This window comes from Salvelinus sp. IW2-2015, linkage group LG16, assembly GCF_002910315.2.
Source record: "Salvelinus sp. IW2-2015 linkage group LG16, ASM291031v2, whole genome shotgun sequence".
Classification (NCBI taxonomy): Eukaryota; Metazoa; Chordata; class Actinopteri; order Salmoniformes; family Salmonidae; genus Salvelinus; species Salvelinus sp. IW2-2015.
The window spans coordinates 13,531,601-13,545,031 of record NC_036856.1 but is presented as its reverse complement, the minus strand read 5'-3'; the positions used below and the strand labels follow the sequence as shown (position 1 = coordinate 13,545,031).

The 13,431-nt window shown below is 46.6% G+C and overlaps 1 protein-coding gene across 1 annotated transcript in view; it reads left to right on the top strand.

Moving 5' to 3' along the window:
• Window positions 1-11,711, top strand: part of LOC111975301 (midnolin) — a 30,528-nt gene extending 18,817 nt beyond the window's left edge. Inside the window, exon 6 of the mRNA XM_070447697.1 lies at window positions 8,017-11,711. Coding sequence (XP_070303798.1) covers window positions 8,017-8,396 — 380 coding nt within the window. The 3' untranslated portion in view covers window positions 8,397-11,711. The remainder of the gene's footprint in view (window positions 1-8,016) is intronic.
• Window positions 11,712-13,431: the final 1,720 nt, after the last annotated feature.

Sequence of the window (13,431 nt, the reverse complement as noted above, 5' to 3'; positions counted from 1 at the left end):
GAGGAGGAGGAGAGGAGTATGAGGAGGAGGAGAGGAGTATGAGGAGGAGGAGAGGAGTATGAGGAGGAGGAGAGGAGTATGAGGTGGAGGAGAGGAGTATGAGGGGGAGAATTGGGGTCCTCCATGGGAATGCAGCAGCTCTTCTCTAGGCTTGTTCCATAAGGCTCAGATTGTCAGGCAGACGCAGCAGCAGCAGAAGCAGCAGAAGTAGACCTGTCTTTGTCTTTGTCTCTGTGCTGAGGGGATAGGTTTACCCCTCGGAGGGCTGGACTGGGGATTACTGCCCATCCACACAGAGGCTAGGACAGATCCTCACCACTGATAACATTCACAGGCGTGTGTCAGGTAGTCTTTGTGCGGAAACACATTGTCCCCACTCTGCTTTTTTAAACCTTGCCAGAGGAAATTTAACTTTTCTTCCATGAGCTGCTCTTGTTGCATGTTGAATAGAGTTGGATAGTGGGGGAGGATCTCTGAATGGCCCTGATTAAAGTTTTATGTGGCCTCTTTGTTTGAAATTAAAACATGAATCCCATTGTCCATGGTAGACAAAGACTGATATCAGCCCATGTATTGTAACTTGGCATTGCGATAGAATGGAGCACTTCATCGAAGCATGGACCAAAAGTTCACCCAACGTCCAGGGGACTCTGCAGTATCCAGTGAGCCCTTTTAAAATAAGTTCTGCACAGTTGAAATAATAAGAGCTTATTTTCTTAACCCAGGAAGCCCCTTTCCCCCGTTCCTCCCCCCTCCCATTCCTCCACTCAGCCGTCATCCCCTGCTTTTTTTCTCTCTTTCTTTGTCCCATTCTCCCCGTCTCTCCCGTCAATGGACCGTCCCACTGCTTCCTCCGTCGCTGTCCAAAAGTAGCCTCATCTGTAAAAGCCATCTCTCTCTGGTCTCTTCCAAGCCTGTTCGCCATCAATGGTCGCCTGTGTCCACTCAGACTTTAAATAGATAGATTTATTCAGAAATGTGAGCGCTGAAAGAATGTGCATTGTGTTCGGGGCGCAGCGGGAGGAAGAAAAAACAACATACACACTAAGCCTCCATTCATAACATWGTTTTTATATCCGGCCGTCAGCTAACTGCCCACAGATTAATTTGTGCCGTCACTGGAAAAACAGAAAGGCAAAAGAAATGCCTTTCGAGTCAGACCGGCAACCGGCCGAACTTCCTTACCAATTAATGTTGGGGCTTTTCTGTATGGACGGAAGCTGTCTGTCTGGTTGGCTGGCTGTGTGACTGTGGAATGCTTGGCGAGGAACATTTTAGAAGGCAGGTGACTAAGTGTTCCGGTAAAACCCTGAGACGACGTTCTTATCAGCCGACACCTGGTGAAAGACTTGACAGCTTAACTCTTCGCAGAAGCCCGCTTCCATTGGCCTACAGGAATAACCTATGCTTACTGCTTAGTGCCTTCCCAGTCTGCTGTCTGTGTTACATTACCTCAGGTTGAGACAGCCTCATGAAAATGTCACATAGCTCTGCTATCTCCGGAGAGCCTTTACCCTTTCCACTGCAAGTTCATGTGGAGAGAGGGGAGGAGAAGGTAGGAGGCGGCGGTGAATAAAGAGCATTCGAGCCATCCGGAGATAACAGGACAAGTCAGCCTAGTGAGCTAGCTAGATTAGTTTGGTTTTGGTTGTGATGTGGCAGCGTGGCTGGTTGTGTTGGTGGTGGTGACTGCTGAGTGCAGAGCTTTGTTAGGCCCAGGGGCCAATGCCTTTTTGTCTGAGGGCAGGGCTTAAGAAGGGGGTGTTAGGCTAATTGTTAGCTGAATTCCCCCCCCCGCCCTAACCCTAACCCCCCCCCCAGGGAACCAGGCTGCGCCATTGTAGGGCTGAGCGAGTGAGAAGGAGAGAAGGAAAGAGAAAAATTGTGAGGAAAAGAGGGAGTGAGAGAGCTCTCTATGCCTTAGGATTAGACCTAGCTTTAAGACCCACTCCCACTGCAGCTGCTTGGTTCAACAGAGAGGACGAAAATGAACAAAATGAGTCCTGAAAGAAGGAAAGGAGGGGTAGATATCCTCTCCTCCCCCTCCTGTCTCTTCCTCCCTCCGATCTACTCAGTATCTGTCAGGTCGGGTTAGTCTAGTTCAGGCTCTGGCTGCGGGAGGCAGGGTGGAGCTGTGTGTGCACAGAGAGAAAGAGAGAGAGAAGGAGAGAAAGAGAGAGAGAGAGAGAGTGAGAGAGAGAAGGAGAGAAAGCGGGATTGGGTGGGAATGGCTAAATTCCTCTCCCAGCTTGTTTAATCCAGCCCAGAGCGAATTACCTTTGCGGTGGGTGCATTCTACTGGAAGACTAATTTGTGTTAAAATGTTAACGCTCTTTAGTCTGCCACTGCGTCGCGTTAGAGTTGTCAACATGGCTAATTCTGAACACCTAACTCTGTTCTAATGTGGTAGCCCTTCATATGGTCCTCCCCTTTAACCTCTGTCTCAGTCCTCACTTCGTCTCTGGACTATGTCTCTTCTCGTCATTTCTGACCTGTGTGTGTCAGATTCAGTCTGACAGGTGTCCTGAGCCCTCACCCTGCTCTCCCTGTCTGTCGTGCTTCAGCCGTGGTTGATCCACCAGGCTAGGACACCAGGCTAGGACAACAGGCCAGGACAGCAGGCCACTGTACATAATTCATCACCCGCCTGTCAGCAAGCATGTAAGCAGCCACCCGGCGGCCAATGACACACACACTGCTGAGCAACAGTAACCGAGCCATCTAACCCCCAGCCTATCTGTCTCGACCTATAGCAACGACAGCCAACCAACTGCGTCAGGTGCCCTTTCATTGTCGAATGACAAGAGAGAGAGAGAGCGGGGGGGYAGGAAGAGAAAATGCAAATTGCGTCTAAAAGTCATTTAAGACCTCATTCCCCTGCAGGGTTGTCGATGCCCTTTCAACGCCTGTCAAAACGGGGATGTTCGTTCGCTCCCTTTGACTGGTCTGACTCCTTCAGTTTGGACCCTTCTTTTCCATTGGGTTGCCTTTCTACCTTTCCTCTCTCTGTCTTCTTCCCTGGGCTCCAGATGGTTAGGATGGATGGCAGGACAAAGGCAGGGCTGTGTGCTGTCTATGTTTCCCAGGCCTGTGTTTACCCTCTGGGCTGTTCCCTGCTCTGCTGCTGGCCCAGGGCCCAGGCCAACCAGGAATGACATGTGGCTGTGTTGGATGATGGGCCTGTAGCTGCAGTGATTTATGGATGCCACAGGGATTAGGAGAGTAGAGGAGCACGGGGAAACTGCAAGGCCTCAGGGGGTTGGCTCTGTGTCACGCTTTACTCAGAGAAGTAGGCCTGTATGAACACAGTGTTTTTTTCAGTGTTACGCAAAATTACGTTTGATTGACTCTAGAATAGGTGGGGCTCCATACCACTGCATACAAATGGAGGACAAGTATCAAGCCCCCTTCGGCTACTGCAGATTTTGGTGGGATGTACTGGAAGACCTTAAAAAGCACGGTTTTCCTGTAATTAAACCCAGGTTGTTTTCACTGTAGTTTGAGCCCTCACCCACTCCGCCTGATCCCCTGATGCTCAGAAAACACAGCTCTCCTTCCGTGAGATCACAAGAATTATCAAGGCAAACAAACAAACAACAACAAACAACAACACTTGGACAACTGTTAATGAAGCGGAATCTTTAAGGGATCAATAGAGGAGAAGCTCCTTTAATCTCTTCTGCATCCTTCCTACACAGCCCTCCTCCTTCTCTGCCGCCCTCGTTCCCTCCCTCTTTGGCCAGGCTCTAGAACGCATTGATTATTCATAGATCAGCCTCTTTCTCTCTCTCTCTCTCTCTCTCTCTCTCTCTCTCTCTCTCTCTCTCTCTCTCTCTCTCTCTCGTCTCTCTGCCTTGCAACATAGTGGTCAGTAGCTACTAAGTCCAGCTGAAATACTACCCCACCCCCAACCTGCATGCAGTACTGTGTGTAAAATAGCTTGTGTGTTAGTGGGGTGTTTACAGTCATTCTCTGGCACAGTGGAGGGTGAGGGGTAGGGGGAGCCTCTCCGGTTGTTTTTCTGCTTGGTGGAGTTCAGGGATTCCACATGGGCTTTTGGAGTAATCTCCATATGCTCACCCTATACACACACGCCAACAACCTCACACCCCTCCCTCTGGTTTCTTGGGGTTTGTCCACACAGGGTGAGATGAGAGGACAGGAGAAGGTACAGAGAGAGAGAGAGAGAGAGCGAGAGGGGGGTGGGGGAGGTAGAGAGAGAGGGATGGATGGATGGATGGTAAAGGGAGGAGTGTGAGACCAGGTGTACGTGGTTCTCATTGGTGTGCCCTGAGCAGCTGCACAGCAGGGGGGAAGTTGGAGAGGGTTTTGTCCTCATGGCTCAGTCAGCTACGGCACTGTGTCTATGGTTTACTCCTGTCAATGCCTTTAGTCTCTGTAGGCTTTAACTGGGCCTGTGAAAGGCCTGAGTGTCTACTGAGGACACATACACACAGCTCCGCTCCAGGGGAGGACGGGTACAGTACAGTGCTGATGGAGGAGCAGCACAGGGTGCAGGAGGGTTGCGTGACCAGAGAGGAGAGAGAGTCACTGGAGGAGGGAGGGAGGGAGGGAGGGAGGGAGGGAGGGAGGAGGAGGAGGGAGGGAGGGAGGGGAGGAGGGAGGGGGGAGGGAGAGGGAGGGAGGGAGGGGGAGGGAGGGAGGAGCAAGGCTATGCTCACTGAGTCTGTAATAGTCAAGTTTGGGTCAGTCACAGTGTCAGGTGTATTCTCCCTCCCTGCTTCCTCCAGTTCTACTGCTCACGTCAGCTCCAGCATCTATACAAGCAGGCCGGTGTGTGTGTGTGTGTGTGTGTGTGTGTGTGTGTTGTGTGTGTGGTGTGTGTGTGTGTGTGGTGTGTGTGTGTGTGTGTGTGTGTGTGTGTGTGTGTGTGTGTGTGTGTGTGTGTGTGTGTGTGTGTGTGTGTGTGTGTGTGGTGTGTGTGTGTGTGTGGTGTGTGTGTGTGTGCTGTGTGGTGTGTGTGCTATATAATAGCAGTGTTGTGTGGTTAATGACTAGCCAACACACACACACACACACACACACACACACACACACCACAACCACCACACACACACACAGGTTAGGTCCTGCCTCAAAACATCCCCAGGTTCCAGCCAAGCTAAAGGCCGGACGAATGGCTGCACTGCGGGAATGCATTCAGGACCCACACCACACCTTCCACGCGAGTGTGTCTGTGTGTTAACGTGTGTGTGAGACTGGTTATCAGTGCGTGCGGCAGCCAAACTCACTATACTTGACATTTAAAACAGGAAAATGGCTGTAGTCTTTACACAGTATTAAAGTGTGGAGACAGAGAGGTTGTGTGTCTGATGACTTGTAAAGACCTCCGGAGTTTGTGTAACTGCATGGGCACATTGTAGGGCTGGTGCGGTCTGACTGTTTGTGTGTGTGTGTGTGTGTGTGTGTTGTGTGTATTGTTTGTGTGTGTGTCCTATAATGAGGCCATGCCCCAGGCTCCAGTCCTTCCTCATTCAGCAGGGCTTGAGCTGTGTAACCCCGCCTGACCAGCTTTTAGGTGCAGGAGACAACCACGCTTGTCTGTGGCTTTAGACTAGAGAGAGATGTGAGAGAGCGAGAGAGAGGCAGAGAGAGATACATAAGGGCAGTGGAAGGAGAGAGAAATCCTTTCTCTCATAGAAAGAGAGAGAGCGAACATAAGGGGGGTTTCTTTCCTGTGTAAGAGAAGAGAGAGGGGAGAGGAGGGGGGGGGGCGCAGCGGGAACAAAGCCCCTGGCAGAATGTATAGCCGTTGCATGCAGGACGACACTGACAATCCCCCCTAATGCACAAGAACCCTTGTTACCCTTATACACTAGGCAGGAGATATAGTCCTGTGGCATACGACATATATAGACACCTTCTTACATAGCTGTGGAAACATTGAATAACGTGCTGAATAGCCCAGTCTCTTTCTGTGTTTATGCAGTTAGTTAGTATGCATGCCAGGACTAGTGAATTTTACATACGCCAAGAGAAATATACGCTCTCAGTCCAACACTCTCGATATAGCAAATGAAGGGAAAAGGAGGTGAAATTAGCCCACACGCAAGAGAATCATGTGGAGCTGCACCGCAGTCTGGGAAGCGTTTCATTCCGAGGGGGAAGAGGAGGAGGAGGAGGAAGGCACAATCGATTTGGAAAAAACCCCCCACCCAACTATTCCACCCACAACCCCTCCCTTCCCATCACCCGCTAGGGCGGAAATTCCCCACACGCCCGCCCCTTCCCCACCCCCCTACGCCCCCTCTGGAACACTGGCCCATGGAAGGGGGGGGGGGTAGAGGGGTAGTGGAGCCGTGGGGGCGAGGGATGCTTCAATGAGCTGGAAGCAGGAAACTGCAGTCTAAAGAAGGAGTAGAGGGGGAAAAAGAAAAAATCCCAGGTCTCTTCGCTTACCTATTTCCATTCTTTGCATTTCTATAGAAGAAGAAAGCGGTGTCCTCGGCTGGAGATGGATGGCTGCACTAGAGCTAAATTAATCAATAGGTCTTTTAATTTTGCCATCGATCCATGTTAAAAGCTACTGCTGCTGGTCTGCCGGCGTTTTGTGTGTCAGTGTGACGCTGCTTGGTGTTGGTGTGCGAGGTGTGTATGTGTCGTGCCTGTTGCTCAGATGGCTGAGGTGTTTATTGTCCTGCAGTGTGCGCTGCGTTTTTGTGTTGTCCGTGTGTGTGTGTTATGTTTTTTGAGAAAGAGGGAGAGATGGGCTGTGCTTTGGGTTATGACATTGACATTATTTTTATCTTAATTAAATTACGTTACATTCTGATTATATTTCATTCTGAAGACAGATACTAATGAGCTAGAAATTGGTGTTGCCGCCCTTCTCCGCTCCTGAATGTATTTCTAAATGAAAGTAAGGCTGTTGGGTGGTGTGGGCAGCATTCACAATGGAACCGAAGGCCTTTCCCTGGAGATCAGCCTCTGCTATAGGCACATCAACAGCCAGAAATGCACTTAGTCCGCACAGCTCTGACAAAGACACTCATTTGGGATGTCAGCCATGGTTATGTGGGCATATGATAGGCAGAAATTAGAGGTACGTGCAGTAGTGAGTGTGTGCTCTCTCGGTGATTGTCATCTCAAGGAGACTGTCCCAGTGGTTTTCTCCAGTGATAAGGGTTTGAGAAGAAGGACACAGGGCTAATATTTCACATGGGGCATTTCATTACACACCCGACACTAAACAAAAGTGTGTGTGGTGGTGTGTTGTGTGTGTGTGTGGTGGGTGTGTGTGTGTTGTGTTGTTGTGTGTGTGTGTTGGTGTGTGTGTGTGTGTGTGGTGTGTGTGTGTGTGTGTGGTGTGTGTGTGTTGTGTGTGGTGTGTGTGTGTGTGTGTGGCGTTCAGAGCCTACAGAATGAACAGCAGCATGTCTATTTCTCTCTCTCCCAGCATCATTACCAAACCAGCCTATGTTTTTTTGTCCTCTGCCTGGCCTTAGATAACACTGAACGCACACTGAACGCACAACCACACGCTAAACACACTGAACGCACACTGAGCGCCACTGAACACACACTAACACTGAGCAGAACATACTGAACACAACTCTCTGTTCCCTCAAAAATACATTCTCCTCTAAGAACCTACATATGTTTTATTCATGTTTTATTTGTCTGTTGTTGGACTGTGCTCTGTTGAGACTGTGCTCTGTTGGACTGTGTCTGTTGCTGTGCCTGTTGACTGTGCTCTGTTGGACTGTGCTCTGTTGACTGTGCTCTGTTGGACTGTGCTCTGTTCTGGCCTGTGCTCTGACTGTGCTCTGTGGACTGTGCTCTGTTGGACTGTGCTCTGTGGCTGTGTCTCTTGGACTGCGTCTGTTGGCGTGCTCTGTTGGACTGTGCTCTGTTAACTGTGCTCTGTTGGACTGTGCTCTGTTGGACTGTGCTCTGTTGACACTGTGCTCTGTTGAACGTGTCTTGACTGTGCCTGTGATGGTCTGTGACTGGTGCTCTGTGGACTGCTGCTCTGTTGAACTGTGCTCTGTTGACTGTGCTCTGTTGGACAATGCTCTGTACGTCTTGCAAAGCAGGGTGTATCAAAAGGTAATGGAAAAATATGGCTGTTTGAAAAATGCTTGACCTTCTGTTTTCCTCTCCTCCCTCCAGGTGACCGTGTGCGTCAGACAGAGAACCGTGCGACACGCTGCAAGGTGGAGCGTCTACAGCTCCTGATGCAGCAGAAGCGCCTGCGCCGGAAGGCAAGGCGGGACTCCAGAGCGCCCTACCACTGGCTGCCCAACCGCAAGGCGGGACGCAGCAACAGCAACAGCAGCATGTCCAGCGAGGGATCCATGGACCTCGACTTCGATGACTCGGTGTGGAAGCCCGACGTAAAGGCCGACATGAAGACTGAGTTCGTCATGGCGTAATGACAAAGACAAGGATACTGATTGGCTGGATAATGAAGAGGCAGCAGAGAACCCGGGTTAAGGAAGTTGGGGATGGTTTCAGAGGGGTGGAAAACAGGCTGGAGCCGAGTTTGGAGCATGAAAAAAAGAGAGAGGGAAGAAACCTAGTCATCCTCTTCTCTCGCTGGGACAACGAACTGTCACACCAAAAGGCTCCCTGTTGTCTTTCATCTTGTCATGTCCTCAACAGCCTCCTACCATTAGAAATAGACAACAAAAACAACAAAAGATTTTTGACGTTTGGACTGGGAACGGATATGTATGGACTTACAAGACTACGTTATGCATACGGACTGCAAATATGTACTTCCTATGAGGAACAACTAAAACTGAGCAGAGCAGACTTGGATGGTGGTGGTGTTTTGGTCTTTTTTTCTGTTTTATTTTTCCAAGGAGAACTCTGGAGAGAGATTCACACTGGACTTGTGAGCAGGATTGTCAGTGGCTGGGGCCGTGGTGTAACTACACACAGGACAAACAGACAGACAGACAACCCCTGCCCCCAGAGCCATCCCTGGARTACTCTAATGGGCATTCCAGGTCTCCACTTCACCGACCAGAGTCGACTTTTTACCTATAGGGTTATCTTTTTATTTCCATTTTGAAACGTAATATTATTTTATTTTTTCTAAACAAATATGTAGCATTGTTCAAAAAGCATTCAGGTTTTCATAAACAGTTTAAAAAGTAGTCGTTGATTTGCACATTTTTCATGATTTTGGAACAGCAGGTCAGAGTGTGCAGGAAGTGGGATATGAGGAGCAATGACTCATTGGAAATGGGGTTTTGACTAAAGTTTTGACTATTACATAAACAGCAACGTCAGTAACATACAGTAGGGTATTAATAGGAATTAATTAATGAATAAACAAAATAAATATTAATGGAGTGCTTCAGAAGATTTTAAAATCATGATTAAAAAATGTATATGGAAACAAATCTATTTTTATTTCACTTTTTATCTGCTGTTTTCAAAAAACAGTAGCCAAGTATGGCTTGGGTCAAGCCATTCATTAAATTGATAGCTAACAAACATATTTATTCAATCATTCATCAGCTCATTCACTCATTAGGGTCATATAGCCACAAACAAATAATGGATAAAAATCCCATTGAACCCAACTACAGGCCTATTTCAAATATAGGTGGGGATCTCACATTTGTATGATATTTAGCAGGGGTTTATAAGCGTGTGCGTATGGGTGTTTGTGTGTGACAGTTAAGATGGCTGATTCACCCCTTTCGTCACTCAAACAAGTACAGAGAATACTCTCCGTTTCTCGCCATTCAGATGCTCTAGATATCTTTCCCATGTATTCCTTTTTGAACCAACATCCCACTCTAAACCAAGGCATTTGTTAGAAAATGTTGATTATGTCAAGCTACTTTCTAATAATGGAAAAGAGAGGTGGAAGAAAGCTAAGAAATCCCAAGCAGGGAACCTGTCTCCAGTTTCATCAACCAGTGCCTCCACCAATGGATTCCCTCACATATCAGATTAGGCCATTTACAGACTTACTAAGAGATTTGCTGCTACATGGGACTTTGATAGACGGGGGGAAAAGTGACTTTTCTTTGCATGCAAAAKGTGTGAATTATCCTGACCTTTTTATTGTTGGAAGAAAAAAAATCTACATGAAACTGGTGCTTTGGAGAATTTGTGGAGAAATAATGCTTAGCTGCTTTTGTTGGTTAGGTTATTATTTCCATAGAACAGCAGCTGCTCCAAGTATTCTCAAAGCAAACCAAAACAGATGAAGTAAGAATGGACTCATATCTTGCTCACTCTGAACTGAACATTCCCTGGACAGTGATGATCATGAGCAAAGAGCAATTGACTTTCCTCCCTAAACGCTGGTTCAACCAACACCGTTCTCCTCAACATGGAGACAAGGACCCAGGCAGCAACCAGCCCTTAGTCCTCTCAGCCTAACTCAATAACATAGTGTTCAACAAGGTGCATGTTTGGGACTAACTAACAGGGAAAACCATTGGACCAGCGTACGCATCGTCACAGAACCCAAACTTCTATGTCAAACACAATGTCTGACCCTACCCTACCTTGATTGCACTCACAGAGTTTTCAGTGGGAAATTACCTGTTTGGTAAACCTTGTCTTTTTGTCAGTGGCCTTACCTTTCACTAAACGAGACACGTGGGGACTGGGGGACACGGTGGGGATGTTTGTTTGTTTCTTTACCTGTGTTTTGTGAAGACGCCATTGTCACTGAGGATTCGGGCATCTCTTGTTTGTGCTTTTAGCAGGTGGAGTCTCTATTATGTCAAGGCTTCTGTGCCTTAAAACGTTGCCCTTGCAGTGTGGGTCAGATATAAGATGAACAAATTATTTCCATTGATGAATTCATTAATTCATATAAAAGGCTGTAACCACATGGGAGCTGTAGTTTTTAGGGGTAAGCACGTTGAGTGAATTAATATCGATGTGTTTGTAATCTGTGTTTGTTCCTCAATCGGTCTTCCCATTTTCTCTCCATTGTGTTGCTATGTTTGTCTGTCTTCTTTGTCCGAACACCCCACTCTGTCCTGCCCACCAACATTGACAAAACAAAGTACCTGAGGTGGAAGTTTTGACTGCAGTGTGCTACTATGGCAACAAAGTGCCCTGACTCTGACTGGACAGGTGTCTTCTGAGGACGTGAGACCACATGACATGCACTTCCTGTCTCCTTGGACAAGACATTTCAAAGGACAATTCACCCCCACCCCCTAAATTTAATTAGATTTTTGATATATGTATGAACTATACTCTGTGTGTGCCTCACTTATGTGTGAAAAAAAAAACAAAACATAAAATGATGACATGGGATGAGATGATGGGACAAAAGAGGGTGTGGGGAGGGCATTTACAAAACAGTTTGTAGGTGGAGTTCTGATCACATCATTTAAGTTGCCTGTTCTTTCTTGTAGCCAACCATTGAAAAATAATAACAGGAGTCAAGAATACAATTTACAATGTTCTAGCTATAGACCGGTGTAGCACATGTGTGGCTGTATTAATTTATGAAACCAAAATGGTAACTGTGAATTCTGTATTTCTTTGTGCATTTTTTTAAGTGGGAGAAGGTGGTTGGGACGTAGAAACGACTAATGCCTCTGTCCTATTTTGTTTTTGGTGAAATATAACGGAAATCATGTTTCCCCTAAAAAACTAAAAAATGTCTACATATATTTTTTTCTTAAGCAATACATTTCAGTGTGACTTGTGATAGAACATTTTTCTTTTTTAGGTAATAAATAAAAAACAAAATGAGTACGCCCAATGGTCTGTGTCGGTGTTGTTCAAATCCACATTGAAGAATATTGAATTTTGAGTATTGAGTGAAATGTACCGAATAAGAGTTGGGTTTCATATGAAAGTCTGTTTCATAAGGTAATCAGATAGGAGTGACATTAGGAAAAAGAAGAAGAGCTAGGAAGTACATTGATAAAGTATTACTTTACCCATCATATACAATGGCAAAGATTTGAGCTAGTATACCAGCTGGCTCACTCTGCCACCGGGGAGAATGATAGAAGAGAGCAAGAACAGACAGATGAGATCTCCCACTTATCCCCAGCCGGGCTGAGGATGAGAGGAAGTAGAGAAAAGAGAACGGAGTGGCAGATTGGAGAGAGAGATGGTCGTGCAGAGCAGTTGGTAAGCAAGTAGTTCATGTGAAATGAGCTAGCTCTCTAATTCCTGCAGTTAGAGTGTCAGGTTCTGAAGCACACACTCAGATTGGAGAAGGAAGGCTGCTCAGAACAGAACAGAACAGCATGTCTTGGATATGAGGAAATGCCTGAAAGACTTGCACTTGAAAGGACCAAGCTACTGTATGTCAAGGCATTGCTGCTCAGAATGTGTCAGGCTAATGCTGCATCACATTCCCTGGATGGATGTTATTTACAGGGGAAAGCAGCAAAGCTGTGGGGGAAAAAGCTGTTTTGAAAGTGGTGTGTTGCTATAGTGATCTTGTAACGAGGTCTGCTAAATAAAGGAAGAMAATAATTTAGAGCTACTAAAGTTTGTGGATTACAAATGTAGGATCTTAATTTGATCCAGTTTGCTACGGCAGGAAAATAATCCTGCAGCAACAGGAAATGTGAATTATTGTGTGGATTATAAWTCATGGACATTTTTCTCGGGGTGAAGGGAAAATTAAGTTTGAAATGTCAAATTTATTTTCAAAGGGTGATCAAATTAAGATCTTACATCTGTACAGAAAAGAAGATAAGGGTAACATTTAGGAGGAAGAAGCAATTTGTTTCATTTTAGCATTAAGTGGTAAAGTGCTGTATTTTCCTAGGAAGTTCTGAGTCTTTTAGCAATCACTAATGATCCACTTTGACCAAATATGTGGTCTTTCCTTTCGTAGTATTTAGGCCTTGGATGATCCACACACTTTTATCTCTGACGTGGTATCAGAGCGTGGTGCTTTTGTTATCCGATTACAATACAATAAATACCATCTGTGCCATCCTCCAGCCAGCAGATGTATAGCCTTTTTGAGACCTTGGCTATGGAAGATAGCTATGGACTAGGACTGTAGAGGTGAAACTCCTCACCCCTTTCTTTCCCCATGATGATAGATGCAGCTAATCAAACCCTCCCACTCGCTGCCCTTCTCTACACAAGCATGTACACAGCCTACAGCAGGAAAAAAATGCTTGACATGCCACTTTAATAAGGAATCCCACACGAAGGCAGAATATCGGTGAAACTAAAGATTAGCCATTGATCAAACTCCSCCATTCGATTTAGGAATCAGTTCCCAGAACTAAACTCTCAATGGACCATTTTAGCTGAGAGCAGGGATAGAGCTTCGAAGATATTGTGAGGGAAACCTCTATCATATTCATAGAAGTAACTATTCCGATGATAGATATGCGAGTCCATTTGGGGAAGAAATGTAAGGAGACACATTATTGAACCCTGGGGTACCCTGGAGTTATTGATTTGGTTACTCCTCAGAAAACAATACAATGTACGGATGAC